Source organism: Sinocyclocheilus anshuiensis, unplaced genomic scaffold (genome assembly GCF_001515605.1).
Source record: "Sinocyclocheilus anshuiensis isolate Anshui unplaced genomic scaffold, SAMN03320099.WGS_v1.1 scaffold130, whole genome shotgun sequence".
Taxonomy (NCBI): Eukaryota; Metazoa; Chordata; class Actinopteri; order Cypriniformes; family Cyprinidae; genus Sinocyclocheilus; species Sinocyclocheilus anshuiensis.
The window spans coordinates 2,317,894-2,343,934 of record NW_015544207.1 but is presented as its reverse complement, the minus strand read 5'-3'; the positions used below and the strand labels follow the sequence as shown (position 1 = coordinate 2,343,934).

Below are 26,041 nucleotides of genomic sequence, written 5' to 3'. Positions count from 1 at the left end.
AAAAAAAACGTTTATTAACGAGCTGCAGTTTTATTACATCATGCGCTGGCACAGATGCAGTATATTAACGCCAGGGGTCATCAATAAGGTGCAGATTTGGTCCTCAATTTGTGTTTCCAACATACTTTTTCACAGCGCGCATCACGCGCTCAAACTCAACAAAAGTCAACAAGCAACAACGACTTATCCAAGTGACTGCTGCAGAACGCACACGAGAGAGAGACGAGGCAACGCAGATCGCACATCTCATAAGTGAGTGGGAATTTACGGAACGTGGCACTTGTGGGAGTTAACACTGTATGCAATACCTGCAACCTAACACCAAATTTCAGGCCGTGTAGATATGCAAGCATACTGTATATACAAATCATTTAGTAAGCAGAAATCCGAAATTTACCTTAACATATTAAGTTAGAGGAAGATGCGACTGAATTGATGCTTGAAGAATGCGCTTCCAGCAGCCATGATAAACAGTTGGCGGTTAAAGTTTTCTATGCACAATTTGATTTGACGAAAGTCACAAGACCTATTACTATCTATCCAATCACGTTGATGGATAAAAATAAAATTAAAATAAGCGTGTAACGACCACAAATGGAGGAAAATAGTGGCGTAAAAGTACCGATACATCACTTAAAATGTACTCAAGTAAAAGTAAAAGTACACCATTTTTAAACTACTCAAAAAAGTACAATTACTGATAAAAAAAATACTTAATTACTGTAACGTGAGTATTTGTAATTCGTTACTTCACACCCCTGGGTTTAACATGCAGCTGCTGATAACCTGGAGGTTTTAGAGAGAGACTCTCACAGACTACATCAACAGTGTTGAGTATGTGCATACATGTGCTTTCAAACAGGTCTTTGTTGTACTTTAGGATTATAGTCTTTCTGTTTTCTGTGTATTTCAGATGACAGCACTATTAGACAGACCTAAGCTTGATAAGGATTACAGAATTTTCAGTTGTAATGGAAACTGTGTAAAAATTCCCTGCAAAAGAATGATTAACTGGTCATTGTTTAGGGATGTATGATGAATTTGCTTTAATTATGTTGATTATACACTACAGTTCAAACGTTGCCAGTTGGTAAGATTTTTTAAAAGAAGTCTCTATGCTCAACAAGGCTGCATTTATTTGACCAAAAATACATTTCAGCATCATTACTGCAGTCTTCAATGTCGTATGATCCTTTAGAAATCATTCTAATATGATGATTTCCTGCTCAAGAAACAGTTCTTATGTTGAAAACAGTTGTGCTCCTTAATAATTTTGCTGAAACTGTGATACATTTTTTTAAAAAGTACTTGATAAGAAGGTTCGGAAAAACAGTATTTATTTGAAATAGAACATTATACATGGTTTTACTGTCACTTTTGATCAATTTAATGTATCCTTGATGAATAAAAACTCAACATGAAGTTCCAGGACAGAAGAAAGGTTCAGTAGCATGTGGTCCAGAGTCATTAAGGGTGTGTGTGTTAGTGATGTACGGTCTGAGAGTGTGTAAGTATAATAGTGACGATGAGTAGTCTAAGAGTTGTGTGTATTAGCGACGAATGATCTGAGCGTATGTACTGTATGTTTGTCTGTGTTTGTGTGTGTGTGTATTAGCATTGAGCTATCTGTGTGTATAAGTGTGTGCAGGTGATAAGTGATCTGTGAGTGTATTAGTGATGAACCATCTGAGTATGTGAGTTGGTGATGAGTGATCTGAGAGCGTAAGCATTATAGTAAGTGGGCTCATGGGTTTCATTGGGTTTGAGATCAGATCCACCCCTGAGAATCGACAAAAGCCGATCTGCAGATTGAATTACACTTTTCCCATTTCAACATCTGCTGGCTGCCTTCACCTCAGATGGTTGACGCACTAACACACACAAATGTACACTGACACATTACATTGCCTCATCTTTCATACACCGAGACATCACGTCTCTACCAGCGTAGGCAGAGACAGCAGTTATTTATGACTACGATGTGTCAACATCCAACACAAGCAGATGAGATAATCACAATGAAACATCACAACACTGTCAAGAACTGCACTGAACATGTGCTTTGATTCTCTCAGCTTCTTTGAAGCATCAAACCTGAAGTTTTTGTGTTTTCTGTTCCACTAGTGTCTGTCTTATCATAATCTCACCTCCTCAGAGTAGCCACCATGTTGAGGTCACATGACAGACTATGTTAGTAAACATATGGGCATATCTGAATCTCCAGAGCTGTTGGGGGCAGCAGAGAGTCTGATGATTTTTAATGGAGTCCCATTTAGCCATTTTTTCAAGACAAGCAAAAGCTTAAAAAAAACACACGTGTGGCTATTACTGATGTATTTAATGTTGTAGAAAAAAAACATGAAAATATCTTGACCAAATAGCTATTTAAAAAACCCATTGACTTTGGGATGATGGCACTAGAAGTGCTAAATGCTAAATTGTTTCCAGGTTTCCAAAAAGGCTGTTGTACTGTATAAGAGTGGGCAATATGTAAACATGGTTATGTTCGGAATTAGCAGGCCAGGTTGTTCTTCTGGTTAGCAGTTTACATCTGATGCTAAAACTACACAATTTGGCTGCAAAAGGCATGTTTCTTAATTCATGACCTTTCAAAATTATTTTTTTTTTTTGACCTTTCAAAAGTAGAAACTAATAGCATCTGACAAAATGTTTTTGCAAGAAAGATTTTACAAAAAAAAAAAAAATTCATTGTATTATTTACTATTGCCATATAAATTATTACACTGTAAATTCACTATATTATTTAACATTTGTTATAAATTTTTCTTCAAAAAAGTTTCAAAATATTTAAACAATAATACAATATTACAAGTGTCGACACAATCTTTTCATTTAACTTAATTTTAAATGTGCTTAGCTTAATTAGCTAATTAGCTTAATTCTATGTTGAATTTTTAGGTGTAATGAAAAACTAGTTTGAAAACAATTTTTAACACCACATCTCATACACTAGCATGTAATAGTGTAGCATCTGACACATACAATTTCATATTACACATACTAGTAAATAGTATGCATACTATGCAAAGAATGACATTTTTGGTATGCATTGAATACTTTTACTGTATCCCACAATTCTGTGCACTCAAAATGACCTCCATGTGATGAATGAACCCAAAGGTCACATCCTGTTATGTGACAACAATGTACAGTAGCATGCTACAAACAGAGCAAAAATATACAATTTGGTGCAGAGACATATTTATATGGCAAAAAGTATGATGAAATTCTGATCGCTTGTAATTTAAATGAATGAGATCTTTATAACAGTATAACCGATATAAACATAAAATGCATATAAATATCAGTTGTCACTCTATATCTTCTAATAACATGAATGATATTTAAATGATTAGTTTTAGTCTCTGTAGTTTTTATTAATGCAATGCAATATAATGATGATTGAGAGATGAACAAAAAAGTTCCTCAAAAGCCTAATGGATCATAATTGATACTCACATTTTAACATGATTTTTCTAAAAAAAAATAATGTATGGATTATCAAGTAATATACTTAGTGGACCTTTAACAAAAGCATTAGGTTGAGTGCAATGATGTTGGATTTCATCTTCTATAATAATACAAATGCAAAATCCATTTTGAACATTCGATTTTATGTCAGTCCATAAGCATGACCATGTAGTCACATATTGTGTGAACCGTCTATATGAAGTGTAATCCCTTTGTTCAGGAGCAGATTGTCTAAATGCTTATGGCAGCTTTTATTAATGCTTCCAGGATAGAAGACCAAAAGCTGCCAGATCTGGTTTATGGCAATTAATTGGGAGAAAATCTTTAGCGTTTATGCTTACAGGTTTTTGACAGATTGCAGAGATCAAGTCCGAATTATAATTTAGCATATGGCGAGGAGAGGGAGGCAAAAACTGACCCGCTGGCTTTAAGGCAAATCAGCACTGGCCTCTTTTTAAATTTGGCTCTCCAGATCTGACTTCTCCAGCATGCACGTTTTGTCTGCTGAATTTGAGAATCAGCAGTGAAGTAGAATGCATGTGAACTAAAATCAACAATAAAGATGGATTGCTTCACAGACACACATACAGTACGTAGTGATGAACTTATGCCAGCAAAGCCTATTAGCACGTTTATCCAGAAGCATCCAAAATCAGATTGAAGGAAATCATCCCTGTTGCTTGTTAATCGTTTGTTTTGGCACACAAATCGCTCACTGTTTTAATGCGGGTTCTTCTTCCTGAAAAGTATAGCTTTGAACCCGTTTCAAAGCTTAGATGCTCTGTGAAAAGTTCAATGCACCTCATAAACCCTGACATGGACTGCTTGTACAAAGAAAGAGGAACATTCAGTTCTTAAAATAGAATCCTAATGTTTCCAGTGGATGAGACGTGAGACTGGGCATAGAAAAACAGGTGCTCTTGGGAAGCTTTAACCTCAAGGTAAAGCCACTATAAATGCTAATTGCCCTGATGCCAGGAGGGACACGTGTAATGGTAGTGCCACATGTGTGCTGTGTCTCTCAATTTGACATGGACACTTGTCACGCTAGCTAGATTTTTGTGTTTTCTGAAAAAAAATATGGTGTTTGCCATTGCAAATGTGATTTTAAAAATGCAAAAGTGATTGAAGGCTGTTGCAATGTACTTACTAAGGCTTACTAAGTACTTAATTTTTTTTAGGTGGTTGCTAGACTATTAAAAATGAAAGTTCTTTATTGGCATCGATGGGTCCATGAAGAATCTTTAGCATCCAATCCACAAAAGGTTCTTTATAGTGGAAAAAGGTTCTTTAGATCATTAAAATGTTCTTTACACTATGATAAAAAAAACTGTTATTTTAAGAACAGATCAATGAAAGGTTCTTTGGGGAACCAGCATGGTTCTTCTATGACATCACTGTGAAAACCCTTTCAAATAAATTTTATTTTTAAGAGTGCAGAGTGTTGAGGGTTGTTGCCAAAGTGTTGCTTTGTAATTCATATTTTTATTTGTATTTATTTGTTTTATCAGTATGTTGGCTAGGTTGTTGTGTGTGGTTTCTAGGGTGTTGCTATGTGGTTACTAAAGCGCTATTTCGTGTCTAGGGTGTTCTGGTATCAGAGCATTGCTTTGTGCAGAGTTATTATTGTATTATTTATTTACTATTATAGTATGTATTTATGTTTTGAATCAGCAATTTTTTAAATTTTGAGTTTTCATTTCAATTTGTTTACATTTTATCATTTTTTGATGTGCGTTTGCCATTTTTATCAGTTTTTGTTTTTTAGTACTTCAGCATTTTTTTTTTAATTTGTTAAAATAAAAAATTGGTGTAATAAATTAAACTACATTAAACAAAAAAAATAGGAAGAAATTACTAATAAATATATTAAATGAAATTACTAATAATTACTAATTTAGTAATATACTACTAAAGAAATTACTAATAAATGTAACATATAACTACAAAGAAACAAGTAACACTGAATTAAACATAAAATTAAGCAGAAAAACATGCTCCAATAATCTTTGTTTTATTTACAGCTTTAAAAACAAACATTTTTGCAGTCTAATTGGCAAGGCAAGATTTTTATTTACATTTTTTTTTTTTGATTTACGTTTTTCTTCTAATATTTATATTAGACATTTATGTTATATTATTCAGCTTTGTTTTAAATAATGAAAATCGTTTATGTTGACAATAACATCACTGGCTGTGTGATTGCTAATGTGTTCTGAGTGATTTTAGCACATTGCTATGGTCTTCTGGGTGGGTCTCTCTATCCTGCATACTTATAGACTAGCTTTTTCCTTTTTGCTGCATACTTCACTTCACTGGCCTGCAGAAACAAAGACATTTCAATCCAGACCTCTTATAGATCATTAATGCTTTTAAATTGCACCAAGTCTGATAACAAGAGTTCTGCCATCCTTTTAAATCATTCAATAGTAATCACAGCGGTAATTTGTTAAAAGGGTTATATCGGATATCGGTAATAAAGGAGACGTTATATCAGGTTAATCAGATAAAAATGCTACAGTGATGCTTCCTAGTCTTACAAAATGTGACTAAACAAACACAGTAAAGAGACAGATTATTCATTAGGACTCACATGCATGGATGGGAATTTTCTCTGTTTGCTAAAGCAAGATAAAGAATGCTTCAGTGACGGATATGATTAACCATTAACATCACTTCCAATTTATGCTACTGTATAAGAGTGACATAAGGACACACAAAGGCTTCTTTAATAATCCGTAATATATATTTACATACAAGTCTACAATTATATGATTTTATTGCCGCTGTCTTAAGAAGAATTGTCTTTATATTTTGGAAAGGGAACTGGTTTCTGGCTCAGAACATTGCCTGACAGCCTGCGGGAGTGTTTTCCTCTAAGGTCATCCTGTACTTTTGAATTCAGTAGAACATCGTAGTTTATTTGAAAACAGATAGCAGACCCATGGCATGATCAGTTAACACTTTATTCTGCTGAGTGGGAGAGTAGAGAGAAATGGTGCTATTTCCTATCATAGTCATCTCTTACAGACATGAAATGATGTGAGGGAGTAGTAGTACGTGTAGGATATTACAGGAGTTCTCCTCAATGACACACGGTCGTATGAGAACACATGAGTAGGTAGCCAGTGCATTAGAAGCCATGAATCTATGGTCCAGCTTTAGTCTGGCTTGTAAAGAGGATTTCCTCCAAGTTCCTCTGGTCTCTGTGGCTTTGTTTGGAAAGCTTGGCCCTTGGACTGAGTTATACTCGGGTGTGGTGTAGTTTAGCCATTAGTAATAGACTTTTTCCTTTTTAAGAAAGGTTTAACAACTGAGAAACTGTAAACATAAATTTATTCAACCGAGTGTTATGGAAATTTTAGACACAGCATAATATTATCACCTCATAAAGCATTGTGTTTGTTTCCTTTCCTTGTGATATTGCTTCCATATGTTGTGAGCTTTAGACACTTACAGCAATGGTAACAATGATAGCTACTTTTATTATCAAATACATTTTATGAAATTATTCCGTAAAGCTTCTAGTGCAGTCTTGTGCTGGAAAATTGTTTTTAGTAGTGGGTATCTTTATTGTCCCTATAGAGAAATTGCAGTATATATCAAGGCATAACAATACACTGTAAAAAAAAAAAAAAAAAAGGTGTAGGATTTACTTTGAAACAATTTTCACTCAGAATTTGCTAAATTAAAAACATGGCAAGTACAACACTGAAATAAATGTGTAATTTTAAAGTAGAACAAATAAAATTGTATTTGAACTTAAAAAAAGACAAATGCAAACACCAAGGTCAACATGGAATACCAAAACTTCTCCTGTAAATATTTTATAAATATTTATAAATAAATTGAAGATGTATTTTAAATAATATTTTAACTGCTAATTGTAATATATCTAATGATAATATTTTATTTTATCAATTTAATTCACATTTTAGTAGATAGAAGACAGGTTTATATCACTCCTTCCACTTAAAATAATTAGATACATTTTAGACAAGATACTTTTTGTACAGTAGTCTCTTCAGAAACTTATCAAAATGACAAATGGGATGAATAATTGCACTTTGAATATTTGACTCAGGCTAAATTTCAAGTAACTCTGAAGTTTGTCCAGCAATTTTGCGATGGTGTCTGGGTCATCAGCACCAGACAGTCGGCTCAGTGTTGAAGTCCCATGAGCGAGAGATGAGGTAGCGGCCTGTGGTGAATTTTACGTGAGTGGAGCTATCCTGAGCCCATGTTCAAAACAGAGTGCTGTTTATAAGCAAGGGCTCCCCCATGAACAGATCCAGCTCTGTGCGCTATTCCTTCCACTTTATGTCTGGTGTGAAATTAATGTGTCTACTGGGAGGAACTTGCTGGTTTAGATCTGTTTGCTTCCTTGTATAAAGACTGATATTAGAAATATGAAGAGAGGTTAATACATTTGGTGTAAACTCTTTTTGTAACTCATCCTGAACTGTTTGCAAGATGGACTTAAAAGATACTTTAAATCATGTGTTGCTAGTTTTGATGAAAAAAAAAATCTCTTAACTAAAGCCATATTTAGAGACCAAAGTATCATTGTGGTGGGCTTTTTGAGTAAGCAACTACCCAAAATATTGCAACTGCATAGCAATATGCTAAAACCAGCCAGACCATTTTGGTAGAAATTTCTTCAGAAAATATGGTGGAAAAGTAGTTTATTTTTTAAATGCTTTGGTGGTCTTCAGTAAGGTCTTGGAAACAAATTGTCATAAAAATAACTGACTGACCAGTGGTATGCAAATTAGATATTTTTGAATACTGCTCATAACAGTTCAACAGTGTTTTCATTTAAAGCTATTTGCTGCATTTTAATATTTCCATTTGCCCTTTGGATTTCCTGACTGATTTGGATATCTGCAGAGATATTTCCGGAACTTTCGTAGACGTTGGTTCAACGATTTTCTTATCGACTCTGTTCAGTATTGTGTTTTAAGTTGCCATCAGAAATTAATGCATCAAGTGCATCATGGGAAGAAACTGAAGTATTAACACCAGCATATTAATGGATAAGGTAATGTACTCTACTTGAGCCTATTGATTCAATGACAGATACATGTTGAGACATATTTGAGTTGATCTTAATAAAGTGCAATAGTAGTGCCTTCAAATCTACTAATAATGCAGAAAGAGTACTAAATTGAGTTTTTCCTCTTAATCCTGCTTTATCAACAGTGTGTCCTTGAGCTAAGATTTTGTAGGAGGTCAGTTATTTCCACTTGGATAGTCTGTTTGGTAGAGCTTGGCCTTATTGAGTTGAAATGACAGAACTAAGTAGAGCACTCTCAAAATTGATTCAAACATGCCTAGATCCCTTTCGGCTTCAGAGGAAGGAACTGTGTGCAGTCTTGTGTGCATCGTATTGTTGTGACATCCCCTTCCCAAAGCTGGTGAAAAATTAGGTCCATCCTCTGACAGAATGGAGGCCGTTCCTTCCAAAGCTCAATCTTTTCTTCTTGAGGGTAATTCAGTGTGGCTGATCAGACTCAGAATCAAGGCCTAATTGTCTGTACATTTGTCATAGCCTGAAGTGTCATGTAGCCCACCAGTGACTGTCCTGGCAAACTTGGTTTCCCTGGTATGATATGACTAAAGAATAACGGGAAAAAATAAGTTTTGATTTCACACCAGAAGGTCTGACCAAATTTAGTTATGTAAATGGGTGATTTCTGCCACATTGTGCAACTTAATGCTTCAAGTCAAATCCATTAGAAACATTAGAAAGATTCATTTAGACAATGAACAACAAACAATTTTTCCCAAAGCTTCTAGAGAGTATCCTAAAGTCATTTAAGTTCAGTTTTTAAATTGAATACAAGTCTGACAGCATGATGTTACTGGTGATTATATCCTTGCAGTGAAAACATTATTGGTTTTATGATAACAGAGCACTTTAGTGAACCAAAGAGGGCCAGCAGAGGAAGCATGCTGGCAGGCAACTGTTTAAAAAGACATTGTAATTTATCACAGGTCCCTCATACTGTAACACTTGTGCAGGGGAGCAGTATAGTATCTTTAGAGTGGGAGTATTGGAGAGAGAAAGAGGAAAAGAGAGAGCACGAAGAGTAGGGGGAGGAGGGTGTGTCGTTGAATGAGCGCGGGGGAGCAAGGGGAGGGGCAGTTCCTGCGTCTGTCTTCTCTGTCATTCTGCTGCTGCACAGCAAAGCAGCGAGACACTCTGCTGAAGAGAGGAGAGAGGAGAGAGAAAGAAAGAGAGAGAAAATGAGTGACTGGGTAGCACTAGAGCAGCTGCAGCTGAGGCAGTCTAACTGAGAGGAGCCAGATGCTGGATTTACATGCTAAAGACACCAGGCATACGGATTACCTCTTCAATACAGGATCTAGCGACTGGTCTTTCTGCATGTGGTATTGGAGAGATAGTTCTCACTGTGATAAGGATTTGGCAGCAAGCGACAGAGCTTGCAGACCTTGCACCTTGTCTCTTCTTTTGCTTGATTGTAAAACCATTTGACTCACTGATGCTTTTACATGGTTTCACGCAGGAGGAATGCTTGGGGGTAGCCCAAGAGGACAAGGAGTAGATCTCGAGACTGAAGCTGACAAAACGTCCAAAGCCAAGACCCACCAGGGCCAGGCGGGAGCCAGCGGAGTTGAGGGCATGGCTGCGAAAAGGGGCAAGTCAGGGCTCCCACAGGCTACTCCTCGGGCTGAGCTAAAGGTCTACCGAGCGGGAAACTCGGAGGGTCGTCTTCCAGTGCCTAGTAACCTGCGCAAGCAAAAGTCCTTGACCAATTTATGTGTGCTTACGGACGCCGAGAAGAAGATGCACCTGTACCAGCCCAAGTGGTCGGATGACATTGAAAAGCCAGGGGCAGGTCAGAACAAGTCCGGCAAGCTCAAAGATGCCGGAGTGGGTACAGGCAAGAGTATCCCACTTTCCAAGAACCTTTCCAAGTCAGAGCATTCACTGTTTCAGGGAAAGCCAAAACCCTTTAGCCCACCTTCCAAACTGGGCAAACCCAGTCGGATACCAAAGGGTCCTTACGCTGAGGTCAAACCCATCAGCAAGGCTCAAGAGCTGGCAGATGACGGCAAGTCAGATGATGAGATCTTGTCCAGCAAGGCTAAAGCTAATGGCAAGAAAACTTTAAGTGTTACCTCAGGGGCAGCCACCCCAGGAGGGGGCGGAGGGGGCAAAGATGCACCAGAACCAGAGGAAGGGGACAAGACCTTCCTAAAGGTGGACCCTGAACTGGTTGTAACAGTACTTGGGGACCTGGAGCAGCTTCTCTTCAGTCAGATGTTGGGTAAGTAATAACAAGATCCACTAATCCGCTTGCAATGCCGAAGAATGAGCAATGCTGCCTGGCTGACGGATCCAGCATCACTTCTATAGTTCAACCCAGCCCTGCTCTTGCTTAGCAACCACCTCGCTTTGTATTTCTTATTCATCCTGTGCTGCTCACATAACTGTGCACACTTTATTCATATATCTATTCTGGGCTTGAAGCTGCATCTGCATGTTTATGATTATGAATGTTGCTTTATTTCAAACACTGCATGCTTTCATTGAACAATCGCCGCATCCCTTTTTGTTTACATTGCAAGCTCATGTCTTGCATCTGTGCACGTATTGGGTGAGACCAATCTGCGCTCCAATCGGGGGGAAGGGGGTTGATCCAGGAATATATTTGCCTTACCATTGTAGCAGAGTTGACACACTGCCCTAATCTCCAGAATATGCCACTTTATGGCGAGTTCACACTGCACGATTTTAACCCTGATATTCACTCGCCGACAGGTTTTGCGCAAATTCACTCGCTCACGCGAGTGACAGTCACGCAGTGTAAATTATCAAAGACGCGATCTGAGAGAATCGCCGATGCCTGTGAAATATTTGCCATGCTAAATATCTCGACCTGTCGGCAATTCAGAATCCTGCTGTGTGAAATGAGTTCTGACTGAAAAATACATTGGCGATGACCTACAGCCAATGAGAGAGCAAGATACAGGGCAGTGGGAAGCTTGGGGAGGACTTTTTTTTGCGTTTTTTATTTTATTTATTTATTTTTTATTAAGCAATTAACCATGTACAAACAACGTGGCAATATCATCAAATTTTTGCATTATAATATACTATATATATATATATATATATATATATACTGTATATATAATAAAATTAAACCTAAAAGGGGGCTAGGGTTTTTCCTGTAAATTATATTTTTCTATAAAGGACAAAAGATTTAGGCTATTGCATTTTTCTTTTTCATCACTTTGAGGGCTTTTGTATAAGAAATAAGCTCATTAAAATGCACAAAACGTTGGTTTCAGTTTTAAGTACTTAGATTTGTGTATATAAAATTTTCCCAGCAGAAGTATGTTGTTAAAAAGGAAGTCATCTTTGTTATTGTGTGTTCGGGGAGGACATTACAGACCACATATCAGCGTGATCTTGCGCTATTTCCTTATCACTTCTCGCGTGCGTTTGGTTGTGAAACGTAGTTTGCGGACCAGACAGAGTTGTCGGCGATTCTTCCTATTGTAAGTCATGCAGTGTGTAACCTCCTGTCGCCGATCCATCATGCAATGTGAACGCAGCAGCAACTGAATGATACCCCTGATAGTCGTGCAGTGTGAAAACAACGGTGATCTTTGAAAATTATGCAGTGTGAACTCTGCATTAGCTGTTTTGGATGGCTAGGATTATTTACTTATATTTTGTAGATATGTTACCAGTTCTACATGAATGATACGTCTCAGTTCAGCATGCATTATTGTAGATAGCGTGAGCAAGCTCACAATAGAAGCAGTATAATAAAGGATGCTTGATGTCGTAGCAGGAACTTAAAAATAAACCTCGCTGGGTTGAATTGTTTTCAAGTCATGGTGGGCAACATATTTAGCCTTACCGCTGGTGCCATTGATCTCTGGGGCAGTTGACAGATGGTCCCCCTCTCTTTTCCTCTCTCCCCTTCCCTCTCCCTCTTTCTGTTACCGGGGGACTTCAAAAGAGAATAATAGGGGTGTCACACTCTTTGAAAAGGTCAGTGACTCAGAATGAGACGGCACCGACACATGAACATTGTGTGTTTTGTTTTTATTTAAGAATACATGAACAGTGCGGTGACTTATTAGCTATTTACCTTTGCGCTGCAGGATTGGTCAGCTATGTTACCGTGCATGGTACTTTAACGCATATTTCACACAAGTGATGATTTGAGCATGATTATTAACAATCTGCCACTGAGCAATAGCTTAGCTTTTTTAATGTTAGGGTGGCCAGAGAGATGTGGTGTGAAGTGAATCCACTGAGTTGAGATATGAGAAAATGGAATTCAGTCTATACTCATTTCCTCTCCTTCCCTGGAGCTTATTTTGACCTTGCTGCATGGCACCTGCTGAGGGGTGGGGGTGGGCAGAATTGGGAAAAAAAAAAGGTCTTATATTGTACGGATGATCTGGATTTGATATTCTTTTCAACCTCTTGACCGCCGTACATTACTGTTGATTCCTTTAGCTTGTGCTGCCCATCGGGGTTAGCTGTGCAGGCAAAGGTTTTCACAGCTTCCCTCCAGGGTTTGAAACGCTGTGTTATGCATGTGTGACTGAATGCATTGGGGCTGCTTGTCCCCTTCCTCTGCTTTTGACCCCACAACACAAACTCAATTACACAAGACTCTGTTCCTCCAGTCAGTGCTGTTGTGACACTGGTTGTTATGAGTGATTGTTCCATGAATATAAAGTACTGCCCAATGCAAAATGTTCTTTCTGTTTTACTTTTGACATTTTTACCATTTGATTGATAACTATAGTCAGAGACGAGACTGGAAATGATAGAGAGAAGGTTGGGGGAATCGGTATAACTGGCAAGTCAGCCATATCTTTATAATTATACAAATTAGATCTCCACTTGGTAATAAAGAAACATTCTGCTTAAGAGTTTAGACACCTTTGGTATCAGACCGTGACAGTTGAGAGCCACCAGCAGAGGGTTAAGAGAATAACTACTAAGATCAGATGGAAAACCCCAACGTGTCTTCTAAATACTTAAGGAACTTGACAGATGCTTCTTACTTGTGTTGATAAGAGCTTTATCAAACCAAATATCCAATCGTGTGCACTAAAACTCCTTCTAAATAAATAAAACCACAGCTTTTGGATTTAAGGATTAATTAAGCATGAAGATAATGACAATTTAAGTGCCACATTCAGTAATGTTTGTAGTTTAGTTTAAAATAGTGCAGTAAAAAGTTACTGTTATTTCTTTCTTTCTTTCTTTCTTTCTTTCTTTCTTTCTTTCTTTGTGATGAATGAAATCAAGCCCCACCTTTTATTTTGCATTGAATATTAATTTTCTTTTGGAAATTTGTTAAATTACAGAGTTTTTTTTATTTTAAATCTTGTTATTATTTTTTTATCCACACTATAGTGAAACAGACATAAAATGAGGTTTTAGCAAGTAAACTAGATTTTTTGAGACAAGTGGTGCTCAGTGTCTTATTCTGCTGTTGAAGGGTGTGTCTCAGAGCTGAGAGCCTCCTTACCAGAGGCACTTTACTGCTATCTTCGTCGTCATCATCATTTCCACCTCCGTCTGGCTTGAGCTTGCTGGTTGGTCTGGGTTAGTAGTGTAGTAGATGCACTGGACATGAATTCTGCTGACAGTTGGATTCAGGGTGAGGTTACTGTGCTTGTATTGATCTACAAAAAAAGAAAAGAAAAGTAGAATGTGGTGATAACGATACAATAAGACAATACATTTATCTCAAATTCACGTTAATACTGCAGTCAATACAATCCATTTCCTCTGGAATAAAGCATAATGACCTGGAAGCATTTTGTAAGTCATGGCACAGGATTTCCTTATTTCCTGTATTTGATATTGTTGGGTTATGCGTGATAAATGTGTGTGTCCGCATTAAATTGCCTGTAGAATTGAGCATTGGGCAGTTAGAGAAATTCTAATGTGCAGGAAATGGTTTTATGAATTCAAGCAGCCCCTTTTAAACGGAAACCATCTCTAAAATGCAGTGGTTTTGCTGTGTATATTATGTTTGCCTGAGCTTGACAAGCCAGGAAATTGTCGCAAGGGTTAAAGTCAACCTGATTGACATCTCAGCATGCTGCAGGCCTTCTCTTCACATCTTGCATGATTTCATTTCAACCAGGTCTGGTTGTGTAAGAGCAGATCTCAAGGGAAACCACACAGACATACTGTATAAAGACATACATACAGCCATGCATACATCATCATTTTGAATGCATAAAGTATATTTTATTTGCAGTGACCGGCCATCATTAGTTCTTTATTCCCAAACCTAGTGACCTGCGTACGTTTTGGTTCATCCACCTCTGTTAACATGGAAACATGCACAACCCTACTGCCTCCATTTTGTGAGCACTGAGACAATGACTTGTGTGCTGTTTTGACGGCCAAAAGATTCGTAATGTGATTACTGTCACGACCAACATCTCCATGCCTCAGCATGCTGTGTGTGACTAATGCAATTTAAGTCCTAATCGAATTTCTGCATGTCTGCAAAACGGAGAAGTGGAAGGAACGCGCTCATTTATGCAAGCATGCAACATGGAAATAATGTAAATTTATCTCTTAAAACATCCAGAAATATTACGAAATGTATATTGTTTTTGTCCTTATGTCTGCAGTTTCAGCCTGTTAAGCACAATTTTAGTCGTCAACAAACATGTGCTTGAAAGCAGCCCTATATTTAAGCATGTTGTAAAATAACTCTCAAAAGAGCAATACTTTCCAGTGTATTTCCATGTCCAATGGTCAACTCTTGGATGCATGCACATATTTAGCCTGTTTTATGTCAGTTAAGTGAGAGCTGCTTTGTGGGTCTTCCTCAAATGTCCAGTTTATGCGCAGTAGCGGCACAGTTGTGTTTTTGAAGGCCATAATTGTTTTGCGGCTGAGACGGCCTCAGCCGTCATGGGGAAATGATTGTGTAAGCTTTTCTCAGTTTTATGTGAGGACATATCTTGGGTTTGCCTGTGCGAATAAAGGGCAAGAAATCAACTCTTTTACCAATAGTCACTAGTGGTTACTAAAATTCTCATTGCTCTTGTATTACTCATAAGAAATAGGTGATGTTAATTATGAATGTGCTAAATGCCACTGTGCTTGTTGATAATAGGCATTTCTACTTAACTATAGCATTCAATCAAACTCTATTCTGCTTTGTCACATTGCCAATGGTACCCAGTGCTAATATTTCCTCAAATTGCCAGGTTTTGTTAAAAAGGAATTACTTAAACATTAGCTGCCAATGTATGAAACTGGATGCTCACTAGGGTCTGGAGCAGAGCCATTGCGAAGTTGTAGAAGAGCAAGTCAGTTGAAACTTCATTATGAATGATGACATCCAGTGGTCTAGAGTAAACACCTGAGAGAAGAGAATGAGATTGTTGGTCTTTGCCACAGATGTGTTGTTTGTCACTAGCAATAAAGGCACACCACACAGCTGCCACCACATCTTCACACAAGCCATTATAAAGTCAAACATCCCAGTGCCTCTCGATTCTCCATTAACAATGAGCAAAATGGTGGCAGCAAACACATCATAGTTTAGGTTCGAATAAGGACAAAATGCAAGGCCGGCCAGATTCAGACCGGGTTCACCTCAGAGACTTTATTTGAATTCTCACAGACATCCATATCCATGCATTAGCATGTCAGTTGAGGCTTAAAGTTGTCTTCCGATTATAAAGTTCCAGGCCTGTTTAATCAATGGCCTGAGAAGGAAATGTAAGTATAAAGATGTTCTTTTTGTTTCTTATTTTAATCTCTTTAAAAATATGATTTATTTGTGCGTCTGATGACTCATCTGAGATGATGACAATCCAGCCAGATTGTGCATCTGTTAATCGAAGAATATTTTAGATTCGGAAGATTTGCTTGAAGTCCCCGTTGACAAATATTTCAGCATACATTCGTTCAGTGCCAGCAGCTTTGTCCAGATTTATTCTCATCCAAAATGTTTTTGATATCACGCCGTCTGTACCAGGGTAAAATGAGTTACTGCTGTTTGTAGGATCTTTAGGTGGTTTCCTTTTCAACCTGTTGAGCCGTATGGTCCCACATGTGGGATTTTTATTTCCGTGCCCCTGGGAGTACGGTCCCACATATGGGATTTAGAACGTTCGGTGACGTCACATAACTGCCAAATTCAAACTGAGCTTTGGCGCTTTAGCTGGCGCTGAGACGCCGCTGCACTTGTCATATAATCACTACTATGCAGTGTTTTTAACCACATAATGGTTAAAATAATATTTTAGGTTTCAGACATTTAAATACACATAAGTACTAGTAAAACAATACATTTAGATTAATAACAATCCATTCAAATATAATTTGCCGACGTGTTTTATTAATGTCAGATAGGCTACATAGTGTACACATAGTGTAAGTAACTATAAAGTTCACTCTATTCTTCTCCAAGTTCACCGGCCACTTGCTTACATGTATTTCTGGAGAAACTGATACATATATGTGCTGTAAATCTAACTGACAGGACTCTCTGAACTGCGGCGCAAACAAACATAGCAGTGCCCATCTCACATTATAGATCACGATCAAGATCATTTAGAACGGTTTTTAAACAACAAAACACACTCATTTACACATATTTGTGAATCGGAATATCAGATAGTTGATGATATGGTAAGCAAGTTTATGAATATTTTGAATAAAAAAGGAAAAACGAAATAAAAGCAATCCAATTAGTGTTATTGTAGCCGCGGTGTGTCACGTGACAAGCATGACGCGTCACCATGGAAACAATAAGAGGAAACGTTATAAAATAACGGTCGCCTAAAAAAGAACTCACTCTGGGGGGACTGCTAGAATGTTTAAAACTCACCAGTGAAAGGGTTAAATCTTAAAACTTCAAGTTGATGATATTGCCTAGGATTGTTAAATTAAATTAAATTAAATTTAATTTAATTTAATTTTTTATTAAATTAAATATTTAAATGACTCAAACTGGCTCAACTTACCCCACTTGCTGGCTCATCTTACCCCAGGCCTGAATTTTTTCGAGACAGCAGAACTATTTAACTTATTTGAAATATGTTTCTTTCCAAAAATGCACAGCATAAAGTGTTAATTTGTATGATTTTTGCAAATAAAAAGCTTTTTGAATAATCAAATAAGTGTTAAAAAGTGGCCTGTCTTATCATGTTCTTACTACATACGGTAGGAGAATTTTAGGGATTCTTAAAACATTAAGAATAATATTTAATTAGGAATAATAGGACTTTTTTGTGTCCTCTCTGTTGAATACAGCTACGTGTACTATCCTTAGCCGATTTCAGACCTGCCAAATCTCCTCATCTTTGCATTGAGAAGAAGACTGGAGAGCCATTGTTAAAAGCAAACATGTCTCCCCAAAGCAGAAAGAAGCAGTTGATCTCGTGTTCCCTCCACACATGGTCTCCAGTTCCACAGCTGGTCTCTTTGGCCCTCCACGAGATGGAGGTGATGGGATCCCTCTGGCCTGAGGTCATTGCAGAGTTATGATGTTTTTGTTTGTCACACAGCATTGCACCACCTCTTGCCTCCTTGAGCTTCAGAAGACATTAAACAACACTCGTGCTCAATCTTTGGCAAGAAAACATTGTTCCACATGGACCTTTTTTACAACTCTCTCTCTGTTGACAAACTGGCTGCTGGTCATACGTGCAGTGATTGGGCACAACAACAGCTGGGTGGACCTCCTCAGCTCCTGAGAAGCTTGCCAGAGATGCAGCTGTGATGTTGGAGGCTTCTCTGCGCCAGTCAGATTATAAACCCTGCAGTTGTCTGGGCATCACTCCCAGTTCACACTTCCCTGCCCCTGGGCATGTAGGGATTCCTCACCAAACTTGACTGCTTCTGGTCAGTTGTGAGTGGTGTGGAATAAGCTTTTCCTGAGGGAAAATAGAAAAACTTGATTTTAAGGTCAATTCCACTTCTTCTACTGAGCAAGGAGATGTTTTAGCATAACCGGAACTTTTTCATAATCACGATTGTCAAGTAATGGCACACAAAATGCATTAAAGTCCTTGAGTTCAGTACAAGTTGAGCACAATCAACACATTTGTTGAATAATGTTTATTACCACAAAAAAAAAAAAGAATTTCCTTTCCCGTAATAATGGGAGTGAATGAGCCAATCTAATGTTAAAGTACTGTTTCAATAGTAAAGACGCAAGAAATAAACAATGCATTTTATGATGCATTTTACGATTTTACGAGTTTTTCTGTCCAGTTTGTTTCTATGACCCTAAAACAACTGTAAAAAAAATAATTATTTAAACAGCCAAATTGGCCCCATTCACATCTACTTTCACTTCTAAGTGCCTCAGAATAACTTTTTTTTCTTCTTAATAAAATCAGGGATTAGTTTTACATTTTATTTTGTTATCAACATTGACACAAATTATACAAATGTGGTAATTTTAGCTTGTATTGAACCTGTAATATTCCTTTTAGTTTGACCATTTGATGACATCTTTTTTTTACTGCATGTTATAATAATACATGTCAACAACAACAATACATATTGTAAAAATATTCTTGCAGTCCTTAGAGAGCTCTCCGACTTAAAACAAGTTTAGAAAGGAATTTCCCTTCGTCATGACGGATGCATTAATGAATAGGAAGTCATCTTCTTCAAGGTGACAATAAAAAAGGCGTTATTTTTGTTAGGGGCCCCGACTTTGTGTCCAGAAGGGTGTATGCAGTGTTGTGTCTGACTTTATTATATTTAAATGTCCCTAAAAGTTTCCCAGCCTTGGTGTTTTGAGAAATCCCTTCGCTTTGCTTTCTTGGCTGAATACCTCTGAACTTCAAATCAGATTTGTCATGGCAGTAGGTTTACTTCATTGGCGACGCTTTCTCAACTGTTCTGATTCAGTTTGGCCTTTTGCATGATTTTGCAAACAGTTTTCTTCTGAAAAAGTGTCATGGGATTGCAACATGAGTGATGCAAGATAAGGAAGTCTTGTAATACTTTCTGGAAACAACACCAGCATGATTAGACCAGAGCATCACAGCTTTCTTTCCTCTCTGTAGTTATTCCCCAAGGATATTATTGTGATTTTTGTGCGGATATTCCAGTCCGTCTTCTCATTTCCTGCGGTGTGTCTTCTACCATTTGGCCGAAGTGTCTGCAGGACACTCTATTGTTATTTAAGAGTCCCTTCATTCACCAGATGCAGCCTGCTTGCATGTGTACGTGTCTTCCTGTTTTCATGTTGCCGAGGTCACCAAGCACCCTGACTTGAGTAGAGGAGGTGAACTAAAAAACACACACAGAGTCATAAGGTAACCTGGAAATGAAACAAACCTGTGGTGGAGAAGCTGGAAACTATACCCTTTCCCCTAAACCACAAATGAATCTGAAATGGGTTATTACTCAGTGTAATTTAAGAGCATTGCAGTGTATTGTTAGTAAAATATCAGCCAGCTTGTCAAAGTAGCGACAAATGTTTCTCTGGCACAATGCTACGCCATTAAACTCTATTAACATCCCTTTGGGATTAATTTGGCCTTATTTAGATCCCTGTCACCCAGTATACCCTAATTAACCAATTAAACATCATCTGTTCCTCGGCTCTGGTAATAAAATATGGAAAATGAAAACATTAATGAATGGAAATTGATCATCATTTATAAAGACCGATGGATCCAGCAAGAGCTCCATGCTGTGCTTGGTTTCGTACACTTTCCAGACAAGACGTCTTAGAAGAGTGGCCTGTTTCTGCCAAAAAATTCTTCTCAGAGCTTTCAGCACTCTATGACGTCCATTTACTTTGTCCATTTTGCTTCTTGCTCTTACAGCATTCTCAGAAAGGCAGAAGATGGTTCCAGTAAGCATCTGTCTTCACCCTATTAGCTTCTTTATTGACAGGCTATGCTTCAGTTGCTAATTAGGCAGACACTGTCTGTCGTTTAAGCGTGTGGCAGCCTCAGATTCAGATGGTGCTCTAAGTTGGTAGTGCATTTCAGAGATGAAAACACTTCACAATCTAGTGTTTAGATGTTGTAATATTAGGTTAGACTCTCTGCAACAACGTCTCGGAAGTTCTGAAGACCCCATTATCTCTAACTGTGATTCGCTCTCTTCGACTCTCATCTCTACGGGAGACTCTAGAGGTCCAAGAATTTGGAGCAGATCCAGAAGATTTGGTCATTAGGGTTAGCATGCATGGCTTACTACTTTTCATTAAAATCTGTGATCTCATTTAACTGACCCTTTGTATGAGGTCGTCCTCAATGTTGAGCTGTGTTCTCAGCTGGGCCCGTTGTCCACATTTTGGAAATCGCATCTAGCTATCCACTGGGCAGTGATCTATTGCATGTCCCAGAACTTTTCCAAACAATAGAGACCATGAAATCATAGTCCAAGTTCTAGAGCCTCATAAATCCCAATTTTTACGCTAACTGTAATTATGGGATTACTGTTAATCTTTCATTCTGTGATAGAGGGTCATTTTAAACTCCATTAAATGAGGTGTGACTACACCAATCCAAGCATTTGACAAGTCCTTTATGTGGGTTTAGCGTTTCCAATTAGAATGCAACACACTTTACAGCCTTTGTTTTATTGTGTTCTCTTTTGAGCTAAATATACAGTAGAGTCCTCCCATTCCTTTAGAAGCTTCCATTATCCCAGTCCTTTGTCGTCACAATATATTATTGTAACACGCCAACTAAGCTACTGTTGGTTCTCTGCTCGTCGGCCTGATGCCACTTTTTCTTTCAAAGCATGTACCATTAGAATTCTCCCAGTGTCTCTGCTTTTCCACGGACAGTCCTGAATCAACTTGTATACTCCTGAATAGACTGAGAAAAGAGAACGGCTGAATTACTGGTGGCGGCTGCTTTCAACTCTGTCTCTCACAAGTAGATGAGGTTGTAAAGAGGGGGAGGCAGGTGTACTGCAGTGCCGCATTTACCCAGCTAGCCTTGATTCATTAGCTTTCCCCCCTGGGAACGTGTTTGCGACGGGGGGTGAAATTTGCATCCCTAATTTCCTCATTCCCTCGCCCCGGGTGCAGCTGGGTCCTCTGGGCCCGGGCCGATTTGGAAAACAGGAAGTCTGATGGCCTTGGACCTTTCCATCAACCTCATCCCTGTAGTGGGGAGGCTTTAATTACCATAAACGAGAGTTGTGCTTAACAACCGCGTGGAATCGATTAGATGCAGCGGAGGGATTGGAGAGGAGCCCCCCCCTCCCACACACCGGCTGATGTCTTTTGTTTCAGGATGTAGTGTGTTATACATCCCTGTTTTGGATTCAAGAGCAGCCATTTGCATCAGGAAGGGCACCAGTTAAAGCTGGCGAGAAATGCTTAATAATTATTTAATGCTCTTCAGTCTGCACTTTAAGTCATATGACTAAAGATCAGAGGTGGTTGCATGACTGAACATGGACAAAAAGGATTTTTACAGAGCTTTTCATTCTGCTTCCAACGGCACACACAGACAGTGTTGCAGAAAACCCATGTAACCTAACTTTCACAGCATTGAGATTAGTGGTGTGTAAAATGGAGGTAAAGTCCCGTGAGTTGTTTATTTTGTAAGCAGTCTGTCTGTTGGCGAGTGACTATAAGTTCCTCTCAGTGATTATTTTCTAATCCAGATTTTAAAGGAAACAACTTCCCTTGCCTTCTCTGAGAAAACGCCTTTAATTAAGACATAACAATTCTGCTTATTATAGGCTAATAAACACTGGAAAAAGCTACAAAACCCCCCAGTGTTTTTCTGTTGCTAGTTTTGGTTGCCCTGCTGGCACATTCATCAGGATGAATGTGGAGAGGAACAGATTTAAATCATGCACAAATGAAATGAGCTGTCCTAGAGTGGTCGATTCAAGTGTGTCTAATATGATTTTAACTACTACTACTCAGTGAATGAATGTGACTCTTGGGCATTTTGGATGGAGTGCCAATCTTTAAAGCACTGATTCAGCCAAGCAAGTGTTGCATCTAGTGTATGGTATCAGACATGATACCCAAGCAATACTGTGAGTCTGAATGATCCTTAAAATTTACATCTGATTGATGTTTTCCATTGGTCATACAAGGCCTCATTGATTACACATTTTCTGAAAAATATGTGTTTTGTTTGCTTGTGTAAAACTTGGCACTAGGATGCTAGAGCGCTTTGGATGTTTGCAAAGGCATTGCTATGCAGTTCCTTTTCTGGTGGTTGTATGTGGTTGTTTGTGTTTGGGGTGATTGCTATGCAGTTGCTATGGTGTTTTGTTGGTTGCTAAAGTGCTGCTACATGGTTGTTAGAGTATTCTGGGTGATTGCCAGGCCAGTGGTATTCAGGGTGGTTGCTAGGGTGTCACTAAGTTGTTCTAGTGTTTGCTAAGTGGCTGTTAGTATGTTTAGGGTGGTTGCCAGGGTGTTGGTATACAGATGCTGTGGTGTTGTGGTGATTGCTAGGGTGTTGACAGACCAGTCTCGGGTGGTATCTAGGATGTTGCTAAGGTGATCTGTTGGTTGCTTGGGTTTTGCTACATGGTTGTTAGAGTGTTGGCAGGCCAATGGTGTTCAGGGTGGTTGCTAAGGTGTTGCTGAAGTTTTCCAGTAGTTGCTAAGTGGCTGTTAGTATGTTCAGGGTGGTTGCCAGGGTTTTGCTATACAGATGCTGTGGTGTTGTGGTGATTGCTAGGGTGTTGACAGACCAGTCTCGGGTGGTATCTAGGATGTTGCTAAGGTGCTCTGGTGGTTGCTAGGAGATGGTAAGTGTGTTCATGGTGGTTCAGGACGTTGCTCTGCAGTTGATGTGGTGTTCTAGTGGTTGCTAAGGTGTTGCTACATGGTTGTTAGACTGTTCTGATTGACTGCCAGCCCAGTGGTGTTCAGGGTGGTTTCTAGGGTGTTGCTAAGGTGTTCCTGTGGTTGCTTAGTGGCTGTTAGTGTGTTCAGCTTGGTTACCAGGACATTGCTCTGCAGTTACTGTGGTGATATGATAGTTGCTAGGGTGTTGCTACATGGTTGTTAGATTGTTCTGGTTAACTGCTAGGGTTAACAGCCAGTGGTGTTTAGGGTGGTTTCTAGGGTGTTGCTAAGGTGCTTTGGTGGTTGCTAAGTGGTTGTTAGTGTGTTGAGGATGATTGCCAAAGATGTTGCTCTGCAGTTGCTGTGGTGATCTGTTGGGTGATATAGGGTGCTGCTACATGGTTGCAAGACTGTTTTTGTTGACTGCCAGGCCAGTGGTGTTTAGGGCGGTTTCTAGGGTGTTGCTAAGGTGTTCTGGTGGTTGCTAAGTGGTTGTTAGTGTGTTCAGAATGGTTGCCAAGGATGTTGCACTGCAGTTGCTGTGGTGATCTGTTGGTTGCTAGGGTGTTGCTATATGGTTGCAAGACTGTTCTTGTTGACTGCCAGGCCAGTGGTGTTTAGGGTGGTTTCTAGGGTGTTGCTAAGGTGTTCTGGTGGTTGCTATGTTGTTGTTAGTTGCTATGTGTTTTTTTTGTGGCTGCTAGGTTGTTGCTACATGATTGTTAGACTGTTCTGGGTGATTGCCAGGCCAGACTACAGTGTTTAGGGTGGTTTCTAGGGTGTTGCTAAGATGTTTTGGTGGTTGCTAGATGGTTGTTAGTGGTTGTCAGATGCTATGTATTTTTTTGTGGTTATTCGGTTGTTGGTTCATGGTTGCTAGACTGTTCTGAGTGATTTCCAGGCCAATGCTATGGTGTTCTGGGTAGTTGCTAGGGTCTTTAGGGTTGTTGTTATGGTGTGGTTGCTGGCACAAATGGGGTTTCTGATGTGTTGAAATTTGATATTTAGGATTAGGGCTTTGCTCAAACTCCAAACAAACACCACAAATGATTGAATGAATATTTATCTGGCACCCCCATCGCTTTCCACTGGAGATAACCTTTCAAATGTGAACAGCTTGACCACTTTGATCGGCCCAGTGCTCCTGTGCATTCAGCGACTCAATCATCAGTATTGAGCTAATTCCCAAAGCCACTGTAATCAATAGTTCTTATATGTCACATCTCTTAATGGTGTAATCAATGTGATATGTTTTCGTGAGCGTGTTTCTCACCATCACCGCAGAATTGAGTGGTGTTGCCAGACTGGCCGTGCTTAGACTACAACCATCAGGGTGATGGACACCTCATCGGTTCATGACCTCTCACTCACTGCATAGGTCATTCCAGCACTGGCCAGCTGGACTGGTCCGTAGGGGTCCGTAGGCGTGGGGGTGGAAGTGTGATGATCTTTTCAGTCTCCTTTCATTACACCAGAGCTCAACAGGACAATTCACATGTATCTGCTTGCCAACTGGAGCGATCCCTGCACGGTTCCATATTACTGAGAGGAAACTCAGTGGCTACAGTTACACATGTTGTTTTTGGACGCATAAAATGCTTCAAAATGCATGCTTTTTTGTGACAGATATGAAATCTGAATCCAGCGAGGAATAGAAGCAAATCCACAGTGCATATTTTGGGTGTAAAAGGTCCACTGAATCCAACATGTTCTCTCAAATCTGTCCATTTTCTGGTAATTACCCTCTCAAGGCTTAATGCTGTGTGCTATCACAGAGAGTTAATGGCCCTTTCAGCCACAGACTGTTGTAGACACCATCACTGTCATCTTGTCAACAGGGGAATATTGTCAGCCTGCTTTAAATTCAACTCATATTTGCTTTTACGACACAAGAATAGCAAAATTAATGGTGATGTATGTAATATCCAAAGGAATGGCCTAAAATAATGAAATAAAATGTTTTGCAACAAGATACCAATCTGTCATTGGTTAACCAAACTGACAGCCCCGCCCCAAAATTACACTGTTGGTTGAGCCAGTGTTGCTGTGTTAACGGGATAGTTCACCCAAATTCTGTCATTAATTACTCACCCTCATGTCGTTCCAAACCTGTAAGACCTTCATCTTCGGAACACAAATTAAGATATTTTTGATGAAATCTGAGAGCTTTCTGACCCTGCATAGACAGCAACAGCAATACCACGTTCAAGGCCCAGAAAGGTAGTAAGGACATCGTTAAAATAATATCATAAAATTAAGGTTGAACCACTGATGTCACATGGACTATTTTAACAATGTCCTGAACAAGGCTTATGGCTGCTTTCACAGTTATGCTTGGTCTTAACCCAAATTTCATGGATCCCCCTCTGGATTCTGTTCATACATTGTATTTTGGTTCCGAAACCATGGTACATTTGCATCATCAGAGTTGTAGCTGTTTACCTCTGTTGCAGGTCCAACTTTGCAGGAGAACATAGAGACATGAATGGATACTATGGCTTGTTCACCACACTTTCTTAGGAGAATATATTGTTGATATTTTCAAGTCCTTTTTGGTCTCTGCTCAGATCAATATACAGTGGGTACGGAAAGTATTCAGACCCCCTTAAATTTTTCACTCTTTGTTATATTGCAGCCATTTGCTAAAATCATTTAAGTTATTTTTTTTTCCTCATTAATGTACACACAGCACCCCATATTGACAGAAAAACACAGAATTGTTGACATTTTTGCAGATTTATTAAAAAAGAAAAACTGAA

At 38.8% G+C, this 26,041-nt stretch overlaps 1 protein-coding gene across 1 annotated transcript in view; it reads left to right on the top strand.

The window, feature by feature from the left end:
• The window catches only part of LOC107696940 (neuron navigator 1-like), a 127,341-nt gene that overhangs the window by 11,302 nt on the left and 89,998 nt on the right, over window positions 1-26,041 (top strand). The window contains exon 4 of the mRNA XM_016497511.1: window positions 10,023-10,787. Coding sequence (XP_016352997.1) covers window positions 10,023-10,787 — 765 coding nt within the window. The remainder of the gene's footprint in view (window positions 1-10,022; window positions 10,788-26,041) is intronic.